Raw genomic sequence first — 21,364 nt, forward strand, 5'->3', positions numbered from 1 at the left:
CCCTAAAAATTCTTTTTGAAGAATAGACATTTCTGTTCTGTGCCCATTGAATATTCTCTCCCAGTCTAAGTCCTGGAGAGCAGCCCTCATCCTTGGAAAATTTGCTCTCTTGAAATTAAGTGTTTTTATCTTTCCCATATGTGATTTTTGCTTACAGCTAACATCAAATGAAATTATGTTTCATAGTCCATTTCATAGTTAGTAAGATTGAATAAAGACACCAGTCCACCCAGTTCAACCTGAGTGAGTGTCTACCCCTATCTCTGTACATTGTACACTCACATTGGTTCCTACCATCAAGGAGCCCACAATCCAAAGTCCCCATTCATATACTAGAGCCAATTTTGGACAGAAGCCAATTAACCTACCTGCATGTCTTTGGAGTGTGGGAGGAAGCCGGAGTACCTGGAGGAAACCCACGCAGGCACAGGGAGAACATGCAAACTCCAGGCAGGTAGTGTCATGGTTGGGATTCGAACCAACGACCCTTTTTACTGCTAGGTGAGAGTGCTAACCACTACACCACTGTGCCACTCATGTTATGGTCACTGCTACCCAGGTGTTCCTTTATCTGAACATTAGTAATACGCTCTGCATGGTTTGAGATTACCAGGTCCAACAGAGCATCATTCCTAGTTGGGGCCTCAATAAACTGGACCATAAAATTGTCTTGTAATAGGTTTATAAATTTTTGCCCTTTAACTGTCCCAGCAGTGCCATTACTCCAGTCAAATTCTGGGTAGTTAAAACCTCCCATTATTATCACTGTCCCAGCCCTTGCAGCCCTTTCCATCTGTGTAAGGAGCTGAGTCTCCACCACCTCATTAACATTGGGATATATCAGAAAAAGGGGGATGGGGGGGTCTCCAAGGCCAGTTATTCTCCAGAAAATATATATATATGGCCTACATAGAAAACAACCCTCTAGATGAAAGGGAGACAGAGTGCTATGTCTCCTCTATTATTGAAAAACCCGACTAGAAACATACAGTAAATATACAGAATTAGGTATATTAAATTATAATGTCCAACACTGTGCATGAAAATTTACCCCGTATTGGTGTTCACCATATACTCTAAATAGTCTAAGCCCTTGTACACACGGTCGGAGATTCCGACAACCAAATCCGTCGGAGTAATTCCGACGGATTAATTCCGGAAGAGGTCCGGAAGTGATGTTGCATACACACGGTCGGACTAAGTTGTCGGAAAATCCGATTGTACATAACGTGATGACATTATTTTGTTACGACGGGACTACGTTCAGGCTAGTAGCCAATAGCTTTGGTCCGTCGGATATTCCGATGGAAACAGTCCGATGCAGACCACACACAGTCCGAATATCCGAAAAAATGGTCCGATAGAACACATTCCGTCGGAATCTCCGACCGTGTGTACAAGGGCTAAGAGTTAACCCCCTCTTGTATGCTCACACTGCTAAATACTACTATATCAGGCCATTACAGAGTCTACAACAGTAAGTAAAGGACAACAACAAATAATAATAAGAAAATAATAAATAAATAAATAAAAATATGTGAACTAAAATACCAGTGTCATAAAATATCAAAAATTGTGTATATATATATATATATATATATATATATATATATATATATATATATATATATATATATATATGTATGTATATGTGCAAAAAAAAAAACAATAATGTAGTTCCTCTTTCAACCAACTAATCCACACTATATGTAAGGAGAAAACAGGAGCAACATCCAACATTAAAGAAGGATCAATAAAGTCCAAAATGTGTGCAAAACTATATATCTCTTGTGTCCATAAAGTGCAGAGTGCACAAAAGTGCAAAAAACATGTGCAAAATAGTGCGAAAAAGTATATGCAAAAAAAAAAAACTGTGCAAAAGAGCTGTTTTATCCCCTTCCCGCCGAGCGTACGCAGATGTGCGTACTCGGCTTCGGAGGGTATACCGGGATGATGCCCGCACCTGCAGGCATCACCCCAGTACCGTTTTTTTCAGCGGGCGATTGGCTATCCAGCCATAACAACCGATGCGGCTAAAAGTTTTTAAATCAAGGACAGATCATAGAGTACAAAATATGAGAGCTGATTAGGTGCTGAAGCACACACACGTAACATACGTAATTGAATGTCCATGCAATTTACAATACGTCGGCAGAACCACCCGGCCCTTACATATACGCATACAAGAGCACATTAACAACATCAAGAAAGGATTTCCGAAACACAATCTATCCCGTCATTTTGACAAATTCCCTCATAGAGACCCTTCAGGTCTGATCTTTCATGGGATAGACTGTATAAAACACAACTGGAGAGGGGGAAACATGACCACCCTCATATCCCAAAATGAAACATCTTGGATGTCTTGGGGTCTCTTATAGCTAACCCCTAATAAGAGCATGGGGTACTGTATGTATATATATATATAGCACTCCATGTGATCTATGAAGTAGAGATGATACTGAAAGTGAAGAACTTCCTATTAGCATATATAAGAATTTTTGGTCAATAAAATATTGGTTCAAAATACATATTACATATGTATTACATATATATACACAATATACATATTACATATTGTAGAGGGTCAGCCTGGGGCAGGGTTAAGAGGGGGTTAATTGAAGAAGGCAGGTACTTCCCCTTCAGCCCTGCTTATTATCAGGTGTGCTGAAAGTGTCAGTGGTGGAGTTGTTGAATAGGAGAGAGAGACACAGCAGCACACTGTGTGGAAACAGCCATTGCTGGAAGGTGGAGCTGCCGGGTGAGCTTAAACCACAAAAATACTTTTAGCTGTGTTTGGAGCTATGCACTTTTACCTCCAAGCCTGTGGGCTGACGAACTGTGAGCTGTACCTGTGTGCACATCCATGTGATAATACAAGTCTGTCTGATCTTATGTTTTGCTTTGCTGAATAAACGCCAATTTTATTTTACTGGACTGCCTCTGAGCCAGCTCTACACCCCCTGATCCTCTACAATAAGGCTGCTTTCACACTGGGGCGGTGCGGGCGTCGGCGGTAAAGCGCTGCTATTTTTAGCGGCGCTTTACCATCATTTTAGCGGCGGTCTGCGGGCGCTAGCGGGGTGGTTTTAACCCCCGCTAGCGGCCGAAAAAGGGTTAAACCCGCCCGCAAAGCGCCGGCGGTATTGCCGCGCTGTCCCATTGATTTCAATGGGTAGGAGCGGTTTAGGAGCAGTGAATACACTGCTCCTTCACCGCTCCAAAGACACGGCTAGCAGGACTTTTTTCACTGTCCTGCCAGCGCACCGCCCCAGTGTGAAAGCCCTCCGGCTTTCGCACTGGAGTGAAAGGGGCCGGTTTTTTACAGGCGCTATTTTTAGCGCTGTAACACCTGAATACCGCCCCAGTGTGAAAGCAGCCTATATATATATATATATATATATATATATATATACATTTCTAGGGTATGTAAAAATAGCCTATGATCTAAGTAGAGCGAAAAATGACAGCGCAATATAAGGTCTAGCAAAATTTAACCACTTGGGACCCGTGCTATAGCCGAATGACGGCTACAGCGCGGATCTCCTTTTCCGGGACTACGTCTATTGACGTAGTCCCGTGCACGAGCGGCCTGCGCGCCCTCTGATCGGCGAGTCTGCAAGGGGTCGATCCTGTCCCCTTATCACGTGATCAGCTGTCAGCCAATGACAGCTGATCATGTGATATAACGGAGCCGGTAATCGACTATTATTCCTCCTCGCGCTGACAGCGCGAGGAGAAAAAAAAAACAGGCGATCACCGGCGGCCGTGATCGGGACATCAGTCCCGATCACGGCCAGTCCTGCCAGTGCCCACCTGCCCCCTCATCAATAAAGATGTTAAAAAAATAAGTGCCCCCCGTCAGTGCCACCCAGCAGTGCCCGCAGTGCCCACAGTGCCACCCAGCAGTGCCCACAGTGCCACCCAGCAGTGCCCACAATCTGCCTCAACAAAGGTGCTGCACCCCAGTGCCACATATCCGTGCCAGTGTCATCTACCAGTGCCCAGCAGTGCCACCTATCAGTGCCCAGCAGTCCCATCTATCAGTGGTACCTATCAGTGCCCCTTAGTGCCACCCATCCGTGCCACCCATCTGTGCCATCTGATCGGTGCCGCCTTATCTGTGCCCATCGGTGCCGCCTTATCTGTGCCTATCAGTGCCCACCAATGCAGCCTATCAGTGCCGCCTCATCAGCGCACTTCAATGAAGGAGAAAAATTACCTGTTTGCAAAATTTTATAACAAACTATTAAACTTGATTTTTTTTTTTTTTTTGCATCTTTTTTTGTTTGTTTAGCAAAAAATAAAACTCCCATCTGTAATTAAATACCACCAAAAGAAAGCTCTATTTGTGGGAAAAAAATGATAAAAATTTCATTTGGGTACAGTGTTGTATGCCCGCGCAATTGTCATTCAAAGTGCATCAGCGCTGAAAGCTGAAAATTGGTCTGGGACTGAGGGGGGTTTAAGTGCCCAGTAAGCAAGTGGTTAAGTAGAAAGGTCTCCTGATAGACAAATAAAAAATTTCCTTCCCTTCCCTCCCATGAAACGTCACCTAAAGGGTATACTAATTGAATATACTTATTAAATGCGTTGGGTATAGGGCATGTTGAGGGGCAAATAACATGCCCCCTTTTTGGATGGATCCAAATAAATGTCATCAGGTATTTATTGCCCCCCATATGGAATTTAGGATAAATTTTGGAAGTACCCTGTTCCATATGTGCACATAACGTTATGGAAGAGGCGCTTATTTATGCTCCTATGGAGTGTACATATATGTATAGACATTAGTATATGGGCTCTTTTAGTTCAGAACTCGGCTGTTGTGACATTAGTTTTACAAGGTAAGATCTGTCACCACGATAGTGTCAAAGGCTAACATTTGAAGTGGCTACTGCCCCCCATATGGATTTTAGGATAAATATAACATTTTGGAAGTATCCTGTTCCATATGTGCATTTATGTATACATCACGTTGTGGAAGAGGCGCTTATTTATGCTCCTATGGAGTGTATATACACATGTATAAACATTAGTATATGGGCTTTTTTAGTTTGGGATTTGGCTGTTGAGACATTCGTTTTACAAGGTAATATCTGTCACTAAGATATTGTCAAAGACTAATATTCGAAGTGGCTATTGTAGCCACTTTGTAGGAGTATTCTCTTTTACTAAGTAGGAATGGCCGGGCCGGACCACATCCCTAATATATTAGGGGCGGGCTATATGTGGGTAATTCTAGTCCTAATATGCATTATAGTAATGGTAGGAAAGAGTTTTGAGTATACCAGCTTTTTTATTGGATGATAAGAAGTAGAAAGTAACCAGCTCGTCCTTATAGAGCGTAGTGTGTAGTGGTGTGGCACCGCCGCTGAGGACGTCAATGACGAAACGCATATGATAGAGCCATGCACACTACGTCACTTGCGGGTCGCAGATCGTGTGGAGCGCAGTTGGAGCGCAAGCCGCTCCTCCACAGATCTAGCGTTCATACCCCGGTTTTTGCACTGACAGGTCTAGTCTAGCGACATACGAATGTTCCTTATGTACTATGAGTTTTATATCCCAGTAGATGGACTAGTAGTGTGTGTATAACGCTGGTGTACAGTGATATCACTGTACGCCATTGGGACCTGATAGGTGCTTATTACTGGCCTTCATCAATTGTGATTGTCTCTGCTGGCCGTAATATTTTTTTATTTAATTTTTCCTGTTTTAATTTGTATTTTTTAATTTTTGCAATTGTTTTATTCATATTTTTTGGATACATTTGTGGGTTTTTTTTTTTTTTAATAAATGAATTTCTGGTGATTAAAAATACTGCACCATGGGAGCTGCTTTTTGTTTTCTCTGAGGATCCATCATAAGTGCTGGAAGCCATAATTATAAAGGGGATTATCCTGAGGATAAAGAATATGAAGCAGTGAAAGGAGGAGGTCAAGTTGAACAGAGACAACCCGATACTGAAGGATTACAGGCATTTGACCCCCTTTGGGGTACAGGGATCTGGTGAGTGGGGGACCTGAGCGGTGAGCACGAAAGTCACTGGATTACCCTGACCAAGCACCAAAGTCACCTATAACCTGCTTTCGATCTACCTCATGGTTCCTGTGAATTGACATATAGTGACTGAGCACATCATTTATATATACATAGCTGATAGCCTCATGTGGCATATATAAAACAGCTTATTTGCACAGTTTTTTTTTTTTTTTTTTGTATATACTTTTTTGCACTTTTGTGCACTTTATGGACACAAGTGATATATTTGCACTAATTTTGGAGTTTATTGATCCTTCGTTAATGTTGGATGTTGCTCCGGGTTTCTCCTTGCATATACTGTGGATTAGTTGGTTGAAAGAGGAACTACATTATTGTTTTTATTTTTTATTTTTTTTGCACATATACATATATATCATTTTTGATATTTTATGACACTTGTATTTTAGTTCACATATTTTTATTTATTATTTTCTTGTTATTATTTGTCATTGTCCTTTACTTACCATTGTAGGCTCTGTAATGGCTTGATATAGTAGTATTTAGCAGTGTGAGCATACAAGAGGGGGTTCACTCTTAGACTATATGGTGGGCACCAATACAGGGTAAATTTTCATGCACAGTGTTGGACATTATAATTTAATATACCTAATTCTGTATATTTACTGTGTGTTTCTAGTCGGATTTTTCAATAATAGAGGAGACATAGCGTGACTCTGTCTTCCTTTCATCTAGAGGGTTGTTTTCTATGTAGGCCTTGTATATATTTTCTGGGGAATAACTGGCCTTGGAGACCCCCCCCCCCTTTTTCTGATATATCTTACATAGTAGGGGGTAGCACCCCGGCCCTATTTTTTCTAGATATAACACTTTCATATCAACAGCCTTGTTGCAGGGGCTTTACATATTTTAGGGCGGCAGCAACCACCTGTAGACCTAAGCGCGGCCATTTATACCAATTTTTTTCTTAACTTTGAACTACACACATCTGTATGCAGTTCCACCCATAATGCTTCAGACTCATCACACTCTCCGTCCACCAGGTCCTCTTTCACACTCGCTTTGAGATCACTTCTTGCATACAGACAGACCCCCTTCGCCTTTCCTTTTTACTCTCTTTCCAAAAGAGTGCATAGCCTGGAATATTAATAGCCCAGTCATGTGAGGAAGGAAGCCAAGTTGCTCAAATGACTGGGCTATTACATCATTAATCTTCCAGTGGTGACAGATGACAGCTGTCTAAATCCTGGTACAAACGGGCTGCAAATCAATTCTGGATTCTGTTGAACGGGCATGCTGGAAAACTAGCATTCCATCAGCACTCACAGCCAATGGCAGGGGGGGCTGGGAGTCCCTCTATCGGAATACAATGTCTCAGCAGGAGAAATCCTTACATCACAACAGGGAACTGTCAGTTTTTTTTTGTTTTGTTTTTTGTTCTGCCCACTGGTTGTACCCCAAAAAAAAAAAAAAACTGTAAACTGTGTACCGTGTAACAAACATGTTATACTTAGCTGCTCTTCCCCTCTAAGTACCCCCATACCAACACAGCGAGGCTTGGCCCTGCCCCTGTTCCCTTCTCACTTGCTGTGATTGACAACAGCATTCTGTCTCTGAGCCAGTATGGAGGCAAAGAGCTGGGAGAAGAGCTGTTTTCGTACATATCATTGGATTGAGAAGGGGCTCAAACTTGCGGCCCTCCAGCTGTTGCGAAACTACAAGTCCCATGAGGCATTGCAAGGCTGACGGTTACAAGCATTACTCCAACAGGCAGAGGCATGATGGGACTTGTAGTTTCACAACAGCTGGAGGGCCACCAGTTTGAGACCCCTGGCGCTAGGTGCCCACGTGTCCCAGATTGCCCGGGATTGTCCCTTAATTAATATCTGTGTCCCGTGTCCCGGGCACCTTCATCTCGGGACAATACAGTGTCCCGGAATGAAGTAAAGACACACAGCCGTGGCAATAAACATTGCCTAACTGGTTGCTAGGGCCACTCCACCTTGCGTCTAGCAACAGCGCTCTGAGTCCACCCACCTCCGCCTGCAGCCGCAGCAGCAGGGAGAGAGAGAGAGAGCAGCCAGAGAGCGTCTTCTGTATCTCCTCCTCCTGAGGGCGGCTTCTTACTGTTGCTGGCCCGCCCACCACCTGTAGCACAGAGCCTTGGAGAACTTTCTTTGGCTACTGTGATAGGGCACGGTCACGCTGGTGGTGGGCGAGGACAGAAGTCCACCGACGGCCGCTGCGTTCCATCCTCCGAGGGGAGATCCGCACACTGCTCCATCCAGCATGCCTGCCTGGGCAAGCTTGTCACACTCACCGGGAAGCTGCTGACTGTGAGCCCCCCCCCCCCACCTGGACCATCCAAGTGAGTGATCTGAGCACTGTCGCTAACCAGACCTGACCCCCCTCTCTGCCCCTCCCTCTCTCTCCCTGCCCCCTCCCTCTCCCTGCCCCCTCTGTCTCCCTGTCCCCCCTCTCTGCCCCCCTCCCTCTCTCTCCCTGCCCCCCTTCCCTCTCCAGTCCCCTCCTGTCCCTCTCCTTGTCCCTCTCCCTGTCCTCCCCCTCTCTCTCTCTCTCTCTCCCCTCTCTCTCTCTCTCTCCCCTCTCTCTCTCTCTCTCCCTCTCTCTCTCTCCCCTCTCTCTCTCTCTCCCCCCTCTCTCTCTCTCTCCCCTCTCTCTCTCTCTCCCCTCTCTCTCTCTCCCCTCTCTCTCCCTCTCTCTCCCCTCTCTCTCCCCACTGTCTCCCTGTCCCCACTATCTCCCCCCTGCCCCCTCTCTCTCCCTGCCCTCTCTCTGGCAGCAGGTGACAAGTGACACGCTTCATCTGGTGGCAGGTGATGGTGGCAAGTGACACGCGTCATCTGGTGGCAGGAGTCAGTGGCAAGTGACATCTGGTGGCAGGAGACAGTGGCTTTCTTTGGCTACTGTGATAGGGCACGGTCACGCTGGTGGTGGGCGGGGACAGAAGTCCTCTGACGGCCGCTGCGTTCCATCCTCCGAGGGGAGATCAGCACACTGCTCCATCCAGCATGCCTGCCTGCCTGAGCCCCCCCCCCCACCTGGACCATCCAAGTGAGTGATCTGAGCACTGTCGCTAACCAGACCTGACCCCCCTCTCTGCCCCCTCCCTCTCCCCGCCCCCTCTGTCTCCCTGTCCCCCCTCTCTGCCCCCCTCCCTCTCTCTGACTGTCCCCCTTCCCTCTCCCTGCCCCCTCTGTCTCCCTCTCTCTCCCTGTCCCCCCTCTCTCTCCCTGTCCCCCCTCTCTCTTCCTACATTCAACCCCCCCGTCCTTAGCAAAATTGTCCCTGAATGCCAGTTTGGAAATGTGGTCACCCTACCCTGGGCTAGGGTAAGTCTTAGGTGGGACTGGGGGTGGGGAGCAGATCTGCATACTGAAGGTTTTTCTTTATATGTATGAAGGTAAAATCCCTTCAGCCTTTAGAATCGCTTTAAGAGGGGAACTCCCTTTTTCTTTAAAGGGATTTCCCTCACTTACTGCTGCATCATAAATTAAGGGAAATTTCCCAAACAGGACTGACAAAAAAAGGTTTAGCCTTTACATGCAGTTTAATTCCTAGCCTCTTACTAACCAGACTACAAACTCATTATGGTTTCACTTTATAAAAAACGTAAAATCAGTTTCAGTTTGTTGCACTATAAGATGACACTGCTGTGGTTTGGCTCCTTCTCTAACCAGGTAGATATAAAGATATTGACTATTTGTTTCTTCCTTGTAATGTTCATATATGCTGGGGGGATTGATTTGATGTAACCTCCTTCCATATGACTCAACTTTAACATTGGCAGCATTTGTTATTGATATTCTGGCAATAGATTAGATAGATAGATAGATAGATAGATAGATAGATAGATATACACATGGTAACAAGCATTCTTTTTTTTTTTTTTTTCTTCTGTAAGCATTCTTATTAAGGACAGGGAATTACAGTCTGCAGGTGATATTATCTTCAACTAGCTTGTTGGCACTTTAAGCCTTGGTTCACACTTTAGTGATGTGGGAACCAGCACGATTCCAGTGGCGGTTCCCACATCGCATCTCTTCCACAGGCAGTTTACACTGCCATCTGTGAACCGCTGAGGGTGTCAATACACAGGGTTAACAGATCATGGTGCGAAATGAACACCCATGCAATCCAATTCCAGTGTAGGGAAAGAAAGTCCCTGCACTTTTTTTATGCAAATCCAAGGCGAGTTCAGCCATAGAACTGTATGGCTGAACTCACATTGCACAGACATCGCATGTGATTGGCACAGCAGTGCGGGTACAAATCACATGCAAAGTCTGTGCTTGCTATAGTGTGAACCCAGGCTAAAACACTGTGGGGAGAATTCAGTAAAGTGATAAAAACACTTTTCTGGCATTATGACCCCTTTAACGTGGGCTGCGCACAAGTTACAAAGTTACATAGTAGGCGAGGTTGAAAAAAGCCCTAAAAGTCTAACCTATGTGTGTGATTTTATGTCAGTATTACATTGTATATCCCTGTATGTTGTGATCGTTCAGATGCTTATCTAATAGTTTTTTGAAGTTCTGTTAAAAGGACCAACATTTCTTGCTAATGCGACTTAAAACTGTTTCTTGTTCATACATCACGGGACACAGAGCCTTTGATAATTACTTAGTGGGTTCGTCACCATCAGGTGATTGGACACTGGCAACCCTAATTACAACGTGAGTTGCTCCCCTATATAACCCCTCCCATATGGAAAGTACCTCAGTTTTTTTCGCCAGTGTCTAAGGTGGTTGGTCATGATAAAGATGTGCTAAAAAGAAAGCTCAGTTTGATGGTCTCTGAGGGGGCCTAGGAGCTATAAAACTGGATCCATGCCTCGGGCCAATAAGATGGATGGTACCCAGGCCTCGCAAAAGAAAAAACAAGGTTTTGCATGTAATGTCTCTCTCTGAGGACTGAGCTCTGGGATCCAGTGCTTTGGTGCACAAATTTAAGTTGCATGAAAAGTTTTTCCGGCAGAGTCTTCTACAGGTCCAGGGAATAGGATCCTGTGAGAAAGAACCCTGAAGGTTGGCACAACGCTACCCGCCGTGATGGGTGAAGGTTGGATCTGTCTGTTTTCAGAGGTCCCTGTGGTGGGGATAAGGCAAGTGAAGACAATCCTAAAGTATACACATTATGGATTATCTTCTTTTGAGTACTTTGCATGTCTTACCTGGTTTCCGCCACTAGAGGGAGTAAGAAACATACCTGGTGTATATTTACATGCCATCCAGGATACACACTCAGTTAAGCTGGTCTGAGAAGCCTTCTCCGCTGCAGGCTCTGCCACATAATTCGGAAAGGGGGGATCCCATGCAGTCCGGGGGTCCATAGGTGGTCTCCTTTCCCCCTCCTTGCCCCCCCGCTGCCACCATAATGATCCTATGCATGTGCGCACGCTTTTACAGGGGTTTTTCGGCAGGGAAGGAGGGGGGTGGGGTTGCGGCGCCATGCACGTGCAGCGTGTGCACTGACGCAAATCGGCTATGTTTAAAGCCCAATACGCTGGAGCTCCTATAATTGGTGGGACACAGAGCTGTGGGCAGTAAGCATCTCAGTAGATTCGGATCCAGGCATATCCAAGACACCTACTCAGCATCAGGTTGTGCAGACTGAGCTAATGTTAATATTGACTAAGGCACAACAGTGATTGCATTTTTACTAATACCTCTGCTTTGCAGCTTAGACTATGTCTCCCCATAAGAGGGCTTCAGGGGGCGGTAAAAAAGGCACTAAAAAATTACTGCCTATATCTAGGGGTTCTGAACGTGCCTACAGGATACCTTCTCCCCTGAAAGACTGGAGGCAACCTCACAGGATGAGTCTGTGCCCCTGCCAGGCTTTGCAGCCTCTCCCAACGTTAGAGTTGCTGTATATGTCACTGAAGACACTACGAAGGCTGCATTCAGGGCCTTCTTTAACCACTAGGCATCCGTGCTATAGCCGAAAGATGGCTACAGCGTGAATGCCAATTGCCGGGAGGGCATCCCTGGACGTCCTCCTGTTTATTTCCGCTCTGCATACCGCGGTCTCACATCTGGAAAATTCTGTGTTGCCCTTGTCCCTTGGACACAGCCAATCACAGATCATGCTAAATGGCCAATCACAGTGGCCATTTAGCACTCGATCTGAGTGTCCAATGAGAGAAGATCTCATATGAAACAGATCATCTCTCATCGCCGGCTCTCCCTCCTCAATAGAGACAGCGTGTGAGGAGGGAGAGCGAACGGTTTCAGTGTTAGAAGAAAAAAAAAACACAGTGCCATCTGTCCCCAGTGTCACCTGTCCCCAGTGCCACGTATAAGTACATCTGTCAATCAGTGTCATCAGTACCATGTATAAGTGCCATGTGTCATCAGTGTCATCAGTGCCACCTGTCAGTGTCATGTGCCATCTGTTATCCGTGTCATCAGTGCCATCTGTCAGTGTCACGAAATGGCCTAGTGCAAAAAGCACAGCCGGTACCCCTAGGGATGTTTAAATGAGATAGACCAGTCCGTAAAGTGTAACACAATAATTTATTGGTAATACATCTATGAGTACATTTACAATCAAAAACGTTTTTTTTATCAGCGTGTGCAAATAACCAAGTTTTGTCAAGTAACTTTTTAACAGTTGGCTTGAGACACATGTGAAATTGAGAAAAATGACGACATGTTTCGGAACATCCGTCCTTTTTCCTAGGCATATAATATATCTCATATGTACATGGTCTAGAACAGTGATGGCGAACCTTGGCACCCCAGATGTTTTGGAACTACATTTCCCATGATGCTCATGCACTCTGCAATGTAGTTGAGCATATAAGTATAATTGCATTAGTACAATTATATCAAAAACAGTAAGTGCATAGCCTTACAATAGCCATAGTGAAGAAATTGGAGAGCGGTACATACCAGCCTGAGCCTGTCGCCAATAGTAACCAGTGGGGGGTAGCAGTATTCAAGTAACGGCCAAAAAGGCTTTATAATACCATAGTATAACTGGGAATGCTGAGTACAATGGATGAGGCATTAAGCCATAAAGTCCATGGATGCTGTGGCTGCAAGGTCGCCACTGTGAGGCTAAACAATTAGCCTAAACAGTATAACATCAGCTTACAATGGAGGCGGTATACGTCTGGGTAAACAGAAGGTATAAAGCAGCATTCATATATATTAATAGAGTATGAATAGCCAATATGCATATCTTACCTCCGTCAGATAGTGTGGATAGTACATGGCCGTGTGCAGCACACAGCGTGCTGAACACGTTTGTGTGGACTTTAATTAGCCCATAAGGGTTATAACACTCAGCTATGGACAGACACCGGTCGGCTGCCTCCACAGGTGAGGCTGATGAGGTGGGCTGGAGCGCCATTGGCTGCATCCAGTCAACCTGAGGAGACCCCTGACGGAACAGCGTGGGGTGGGGCCCCGCCCAATAATGAGCAGGATCGCGTCATGACGTCACCGGCGTGCAGGGAGCCCGGATGTTCACGCTCCAAGCTGGAGTGCAAACAAACCATGGCGCAGCAGAAGAGCTGCACCAAATGGGCGCAATGACCGCATGTGTCCCAAGCACGCTATGGGAGCATGCGAGTCTCCCGTGCAGCACAGCAGCCCATAGTGGACCTAATGGAGTACATGGGTATGGCAGAAGAAAAAAAACGGTGATCTGGTATGTAAGATGTAGGGAAAAAATATAAATAAAGGTAAATAGAAAATGCGTCTCCCAGTGGTACAAGGACAAGGTGTAAGCTGGTATGCAAGCAATATATGGCAAAAACTTAACATAACAAGATGAATTTTCAGAATCACAGAAATACATAATTAACAAGTACATATATTGACGGCAGAGACATGATGGGAAAGGAATTAGCATGATAATGGTGAGTAATGTCTAAATGTGATAGACAAATATGGAGGTTTAGACAGAAAATAGATAAACCATGAAGTCAGATAAGGGTCAGGTTACCTAATATGCATGTTAGGCTTCATAATTATCTAGGATCAAAGGGGTATGAAATCAGTCAACAGCATCAACAAATATATACAATACATAAAAAATGATATATAGAGAAACAGGAGAGGCCATCATAAATCCAATTCACAGATACCAGAATGAAAATCCTCAAGGAAGGGCCTTAAATTGAAGGCCTCGTTGAGGCCAGGGGGTGAAGTGGCATTGAGGTGGAAAATCCACCTCAATTCACTCTGCAGTAGTAATTTGTTATAGTCACCCCCACGGGTACTAGGTGGAATATGGTCCAAAGCGAGTAATCGCAGACTAGGTATATGGTCAGGATGGACCGTACTGCAATGTCGACCAATAGGAAGGTCAGGGTCTTTAGTATTAATACTAGTAATGTGGCGATAAATGCGTTTCCAGAATGAATGAAGATAGATGACACCCACCTTGCGCCAGTTAACATAATGGTGGGGCTTAACCACTTACAGACCGGACCATTTTGCTGGTCAAAGACCAGACCACTTTTTGAGATTCGGCACTGCATCGCTTTAACTAACAATTGCGCGGTCATGCGACGTGGCTCCCAAACAAAATTGACGTCCTTTTTTTTTTTTTTTTTTCCACAAATAGAGCTTTCTTTTGGTGGTATTTGATCACCTCTGCGTTTTTTTTTTTTTTTTTGCGCTATAAACAAAAATGGAGCGACAATTTAAAAAAAAAAAAAACATTATTTTTTACTTTTTGTTATAATAAATATCCCCCAAAAATATATAAAAAAATGTTTTCCCTCAGTTTAGGCCGATACGTATTCTTCTACATTATTTTTGGTAAAAAAAAATCGCAATAAGCGATTATTGATTGGTTTGCGCAAAAGTTATAGCGTTTACAAAATAGGGATAGTTTTATGGCATTTTCATTAATAATTTTTTATTTATTTTTTTACTAGTAATGGCGGCGATCAGCGTTTTTTTTTTTTTTTTTTTGTGACTGCGACATTGTGGCGGACACATGGGACATTTTTGACACATTTTTGGGACCATTGTCGTTTTATACAGTAATCACTGCTATATAAATGCAGTGATTCCTGTGTAAATGGCAGTGAAGGGGTTAACCAGTGGGTGGCAGTGTAGGGGGTAAGTGGTACTTCCAGGATTCCCAACAGGCAACAATGGATCGAATCTAGTAAACAAAATACTAATAAGGGAGAAACTGACCTATCAACACAGAAATGCACCCCAAAAATCTTATAATATGTGGCAGGAATGGTTGAAAGTCCCAGGACTAGCGCCGCATCAGTTAATCCAACATAGACTGTTACAAGGATAAACGAGCTTTAACAAACCCTATGGCCTGGAAGTTAATTACTTAGAGTTCGCACACGGCGTGAATAGGGATGATGTGGTGGGTCACTACAACAGCATTAGGCTTATAAGCTCAGAGAACATTTTCATTCCTTTAACTTATATACTTATATCTGTCAAGTGTTCTGAATTCCTTTCTTTTATGATCTGTGTGGACTGTTATCTTTTTTGCTAATATTGCACTTGCTTTACACTGTCACAATAGATGTGCATCTCCATTATATAACTGTTCAGGAGGCCCTGTAGTATATACAGGTTCAGGGCCGCTGATAAGCCAGTACAGCTGACCCTGTTGTACCGGGCCCAGCCAGTAGGGGGGCCCGAGCAATCTTAACAGCATTTAGAATAATAAAAAAAAAAGAAAAAAGTCTGACTGCACAGGGCTGACCAAGGGAGGAGGAGAGCATCACCCCAGGAGCCTGGATCTCAGATAACACAGGGGTCTATGGATAAGAGAAGAGGGGACGTGTATTCCTATCAGCACCCGAGCCTCCCTCCCCCTCCTCGGGAAGGACAGAACACCGGAGCTCTCCTCAAGGCAAGATAACAGGTGACAGATTGCATTCTTCTCCTGTGATCCCCGTTCTGCCTCTGTACAAATCTGTGCTGTAAACTTGCCCTGCACCTCAGCAGGACAGGTCTGGTGGAAGTGAAAGCTAAATTCATGAATATGTTAGGAAAATAATGGGACTTTTCAGGGACTACACACAGATGCATTTCACAAAATCATTCTTTTAATATAGTTGTATGTTGAATATATTTATATAGCACCTGAAAAGTCCCAGTATATTCCTAACATATTCATAAAGTTGAGTATTAACAGCAAAGAAAGTGTATACATATATATATAATACAACCCATCTCCAGGAAATGAAATAAAGTCCAATCTTGCAGTGTGTGTGTGTGTGTGGGGGGGAATAGACTCTTTCACTTACCTGTTTCCATGCTCCAGCCAGCTGCAGAGCCCTCTTCCTCCACCAAACCTCATCACATCGCAGGGGGCTGAAGTGTGAGCAACTGGGCTTAGGTGTCTGTTTGTGAAGCAGTGATCAGCAGTGATCCAGAGGATCGCCGCTGATCACAGCCCATAAACAGTTTATGAACCAGAGATAATCGGGGGGAGAAGTGTTTGAATATATTCTCCCGCCGATGATCTCCACACACTGAGAATCCTCGTTGAATGACACAGAAACGGCCAGTTTATGAAGCTGCGATCTCAGCGCTTCACTGGCGATCCGTGTCAGAATTCACACTCCCCGATTCACCAACTCCGAGGTGGAGAATCGGGGAGTGAAGAGAGGATGTGGGGGGATCTGAGGAGGAAAGAGGAAGATGATTAACTTCCTTATGCCTCGTTCAGACCCCCCAACACTGTAACCATGTCCCCCTGTCATATTTATATATAATGTGTGTATATATATATATATATAATGTTTGTGTATATACATGTATATATAATGTCTGTGTGTGTATACATGTATATATTATGTAGGGGGACTCTTTATTTTACTAACATTAATCACACCGTGTGTCAGTGTATTGAGCTGTGATAATTTATCACTGCTTAATAAATTGACATCTCTGTGTATTGGTGAATTTCTCGTACTGTAAACTTGTAAAGTCTCACGAGATTGCAGTATTAGGGGCCGTTCTCCAGTGTTAGAAGCGTTTGTGGATCGCTTCACTCCTCCAAGGGTGAAGCGATCTACTCCGCTTTATAAACTGACATACAGAGGAGAAAGATCTCCTCTGTGAATGCCGGAGAATGAAGTAGTGAATAGATTTCACTGCTTCATAAAAGGACACCATAGTCAGTAAAACATACACAAGCGCTGTAGGGAACCATTCAGCGCTGGAAAAAGCCAGCTAAAGCAAGAAATTGGGTAAAGCTGGGTACACACACATCAAAATTCAGTTTAGCAGTAATCGGACAAATTTTGATCTATGTGTAGCCCTCCGTGTTAGAAGCCAATCATTATACCACCTTGGTATATTCATATGCCATCCCACATACTGACTCCTACCACCTTTGATCACTTCAAATCACTGAAGTGGTCATTGTGGTTAGAGTGTTCCTTTAATATCTCTCAGAAAAAGTTAACCTCTGTATACTGATTCCATTTCATTTGATCATCCTCTAGTTGTGTTAAATTGGTGGGGGGGTGCTGCCTGTATACCCTAGCCTCTCGGTATAGGGGCGGGGCCAGGGATGTGGCTAAAGGGGGCCCCATCAGGTAGGCTGTACGGGGCCCCATGATTTCTATCAGCAGCCCTGTACAGGTTCAATGCTATGCACCTTAATGTATTGAGTTATCATTGTTGTCTGTGACTTGTAACATTCTGTTATCTAATAAAAGCTTTTCTGATAAAAAAAAAAGTAAAGTCCACACAAACTGCATTCAGCACGCTGTGTGCTGCACACGGCCGTGTACTATCCACACTATCTGACGGAGGTAAGATATGCATATTGGCTATTCATACACTCTATCAGCTGTTATGCTGTTCATACTCTATTAATATATATATGAATGCTGCTTTTTTTTTTTTTTTTTAAAGTATTTATTGAGAAATGAAACAGACATAATAGTACATATGCAACAAAAGTAAGTGCAGTACAGTAGGACCATCATCGCAGATGAGGTGCGCGAAGAGAAGGAGAACAGAGTAAAGCTGCAACATATTAATCGTACATCACATACTGTAATAAAGGAATCAAATAGCAAGTAATAACTCAAGTAAAACAGAGCAGCAAAACTAACAATAACTGGATGGATCCTGAGGCAAAAGGTTGTTGCGATAGCAATATAGAGTTAACCAAGAAAATGACATTTCCCAAGATTTAGTAAAGATAAAAGGGGGGGGGGGGAGGGAGGAAGGGACACAAACAGGAAAGGGCAAACGGGGGGGGGGGGGGTGAAGGAGGGGGAGGGGGCAAGGAGCCATGGGTTCTCGTGTCTAGTTCCAGAGGCGGGGGGGTTCCGTAGGGTGGATCCTGGGGGGTAGTGGGTTGTTAAGAGCAGATTAGCCATTAGGGGGGGGGAGGGGGCTGACCCCCAGAGCAGATGGAGAAGCGCCATAGTAGAAAAAAGTATAGTGATCCAAGTTGGTAATGTCCACCGGGGAGAGAGTGAATGATATGAAGGGAAGCCATAGCGCGTAGAAGCGAGACTTTGCTTTTTCGTCCCGAAAATTTGCGTTGCATCGGTCCTTGTAGAGGAGTGAAAGGAGGTCTTTCTGCGTCTGATCAACGGAGGGGGGAAGAGAAGAAGTCCAGTTTTTCAGAATAGATTTCCTGGCTAGTAGCAAGCAGAGGAGAGCCCAGTCTTTGTGGGAAGGTTTGCAAGGCGTGCCGTTAGGGGGCACGAGGCCACCGGTGGGAGACCACGGAAGCAAGAGGGGGTCCCAATAACCAAAAATGAGGAGGAGGGGGTCCTTTGGTAGTTTCAATAAGGTAACTTTGAAGATGTAGGCGAGTATCCGATCCCAGAATGATGAGATGTAGGAGCAGGACCAGAAGCGGTGAGCCAGCGAGGGCCTGTTAAGAAGACAGTGGGGACACTTGGTGGTGTCCTGGTCAGTGGCAGATGGAAGGAAGGGAAGGTATGCCCGGTGGGCAATTTTCAGTTGCAAATCTCTCCAAAGTTCGTTGGGAGTCAGACGATATACTTTGTTGAGACCTTGCAGAATTTTGTTTACTAGATCCGGGTCAGGAAAGTCTTTCTTCCAATTGGCGACAGATGAAGATGTCAGGGGGGAGGAACATCGCTGGAGCAAAGGTTTGTAGACGTCTGATATTTTGTAGGTATCATCTCTGAGCAGACGGTCCAAGAAAGTTAGGGTGAAGCGTTTATGTTCCTCTCTGCAGATGCCGTTTAAGAAGCTGGTACATTGCCTATAATGAAAGGCATGGGCTGGAGGGAGGGAAAACTTTTCTGCTAGGAGAGCAAATGACAGAGGGCGGCCAGAGTCCAGGTCACAAAGTGTAGCAAAGCTTGTGATGCCCTTCTCTTTCCAGAGGTGGAATGTCTTGTGGAGAAGGCCAGGGGAGAAAGTAGGGTTCCCCTGTATCGGGAGGTGCCTGGAAACAAAAGGGGGGAGCTTGAGGCACTTCCTGGTTTCTCTCCAGGCTATGGCAGTGTCCCGGAGTAGGAGATTGTGTTGGAGCAGAGGTGGTACCGATTTCCACCGGCAGTGGAGGAGAGCTGTCAACGATAGTGGAGAGACCATGGCGGCTTCCATAGAGTAGTTGGAGTATTTGGAGGATTGGGATATCCAATCCAAGCCAGTGCGTAACAAACATGACAAATTATACAATCTTAAGTTAGGCAAGCCAATACCCCCCTCGTGTCTGGGAAGATGCAACTTTTTTAGGGCTATACGTGGGCGTTTGCCCTGCCACAGAAAGGAAGAAAAAGCTGACTCTAGAGTCTTGATATCCTTGTGGAGAAGGAGCAGAGGGATGGTTTGGAGTGGGTACAGTAGCCTGGCAAAACTAACCATTTTTAGAAGGTGGCATCTTCCCAGAAGCGAGAGAGGCAGATCCATCCAGTTAACCATTTCCTGAGAAATTTTTGTGATCAGAGGGGGGTAGTTAAGGTGGTAAAGGGAGGAGGGCAATTTACCAATTTTAATACCAAGGTAGGTGATGTGGGAGCTAGCGGTTGTGAAGATAGAGTGTTGCGTCCAGGGGGGTGTGCGATGGGAGCCTATCGGGAGGATTTCGCTTTTGCCGTAATTTATTCGAAGCCCTGAGCAGGATCTGAATACATCAAAGACCTCTTTAATGGTGATCATGTCGGAGGCAGGGTCCGACGAAAAGATGAGCACATCATCTACAAAGAGGGAGGTGCGCAGATCATGTTGGCCTATGCGGATACCGTGAAGGGGAGCCTTGTGTGTTAGATATCTGGACAGGGGTTCTAGGGCGATGTTAAAGAGGAGCGGGGAAAGTGGGCACCCCTGACGAGTGCCCTTGTGCAGGTGAAATTCATCTGAGAGAACACCAGCCGCTACTAATTTAGCTACAGGGGAAGAATACATGGCTTTGATAAGGTGGCAGAAGTGGCCCTTGAAGCCCATTTCGGATAGGGACATAGAGAGCCAATCAAAACTGACATTGTCGAAGGCCTTTTCCGCATCTAATGTTATAATGGCAAAGTCCCCATCAGGGTTGTTTTTTGCATGTTCCAAGGCGAGCATAACCTTACGAATGTTCAAGGTGGCAGTTCTGCCCTTCACAAAGCCAGATTGGGCAGGATGGATTAGGGAGGGAATAATGGCAGCTAGTCTAGTGGCTATTATTTTGGACAGTATCTTGACCTCCAGGTTGAGGAGGGAAATCGGCCTATACGAGCCTGGTTCGAGAGGGTCCTTCCCCTTTTTGTAGAGGAGTTTAATAACAGCCTGGTTCCCAGAGGGGAGATATGGACCACCGGACCAGATGCCATTATATACCTTGTGTAGTGTGGGCTCTGTGATGGAGGAGAGGGTTTTATAGAATTCACTGGTGTAACCATCGGGACCGGGAGCTTTGGATGGGGTTAGTGTGCGGATCGTGGAGGAGATTTCGGCGAGTGAGATGGGGGCATTAAGGGCTTCTAATTGTTCAGAAGTGACTTTTGTTAGGGGCACACTATCTAGGAAAGAGCGGGCGGAGGCATTATCTATAGGGTCTGGAGCATAAAGGGCCGTGTAGTAGTTTAGCATCACCTTGTTAATTGCTTGCGGGGTGGAGTGAAGGACACCCTTTGTATCTTTAAGAGAGGTGATGTGCGTCGGGTGAAAGGCGCCTTTGCATAGCCTCGCTAGGAGTTTACCCGCCTTATTACCAAACTTGTGGAGCGTTGCGTCAAGTTGAGATCTTTTCGCGCGTTCGAGTGTGTCCGCCCAAGTGTCAAAATCTTGCTTGGCTGCCTGCCATTCGGCTCTATTGTTGGGGGAGTCATTAGTGGAGAGGGATCTTTGGGCTAGATGTAGTCTCGCGCTGGCCCGTTTATAATGGGACAGGGCGTTCCTTTTGAAGGAAGATG

The 21,364-nt window shown here is 45.1% G+C and overlaps 1 protein-coding gene across 12 annotated transcripts in view; it reads left to right on the plus strand.

The window, feature by feature from the left end:
• Window positions 1-21,364, plus strand: part of FLT3LG (fms related receptor tyrosine kinase 3 ligand) — a 601,019-nt gene that overhangs the window by 269,441 nt on the left and 310,214 nt on the right. Inside the window, exon 1 of one of the 12 annotated variants that reach the window (XM_077457017.1) lies at window positions 9,652-9,704. The exons of the other annotated variants lie outside the window; for them this stretch is intronic. Within the exon in view, the coding sequence (XP_077313143.1) occupies window positions 9,669-9,704 (36 nt within the window). The 5' untranslated portion in view covers window positions 9,652-9,668. Of the gene's footprint in view, window positions 1-9,651; window positions 9,705-21,364 lie in introns of those variants that run through there. 12 annotated transcript variants of the gene reach the window in all.

The sequence above is a fragment of the Lithobates pipiens genome, unplaced genomic scaffold (assembly GCF_037356315.1).
Source record: "Lithobates pipiens isolate NorthernLeopardFrog02 unplaced genomic scaffold, aLitPip1_a1.2 Scaffold_27, whole genome shotgun sequence".
In the NCBI taxonomy this organism is placed as follows: domain Eukaryota; kingdom Metazoa; phylum Chordata; class Amphibia; order Anura; family Ranidae; genus Lithobates; species Lithobates pipiens.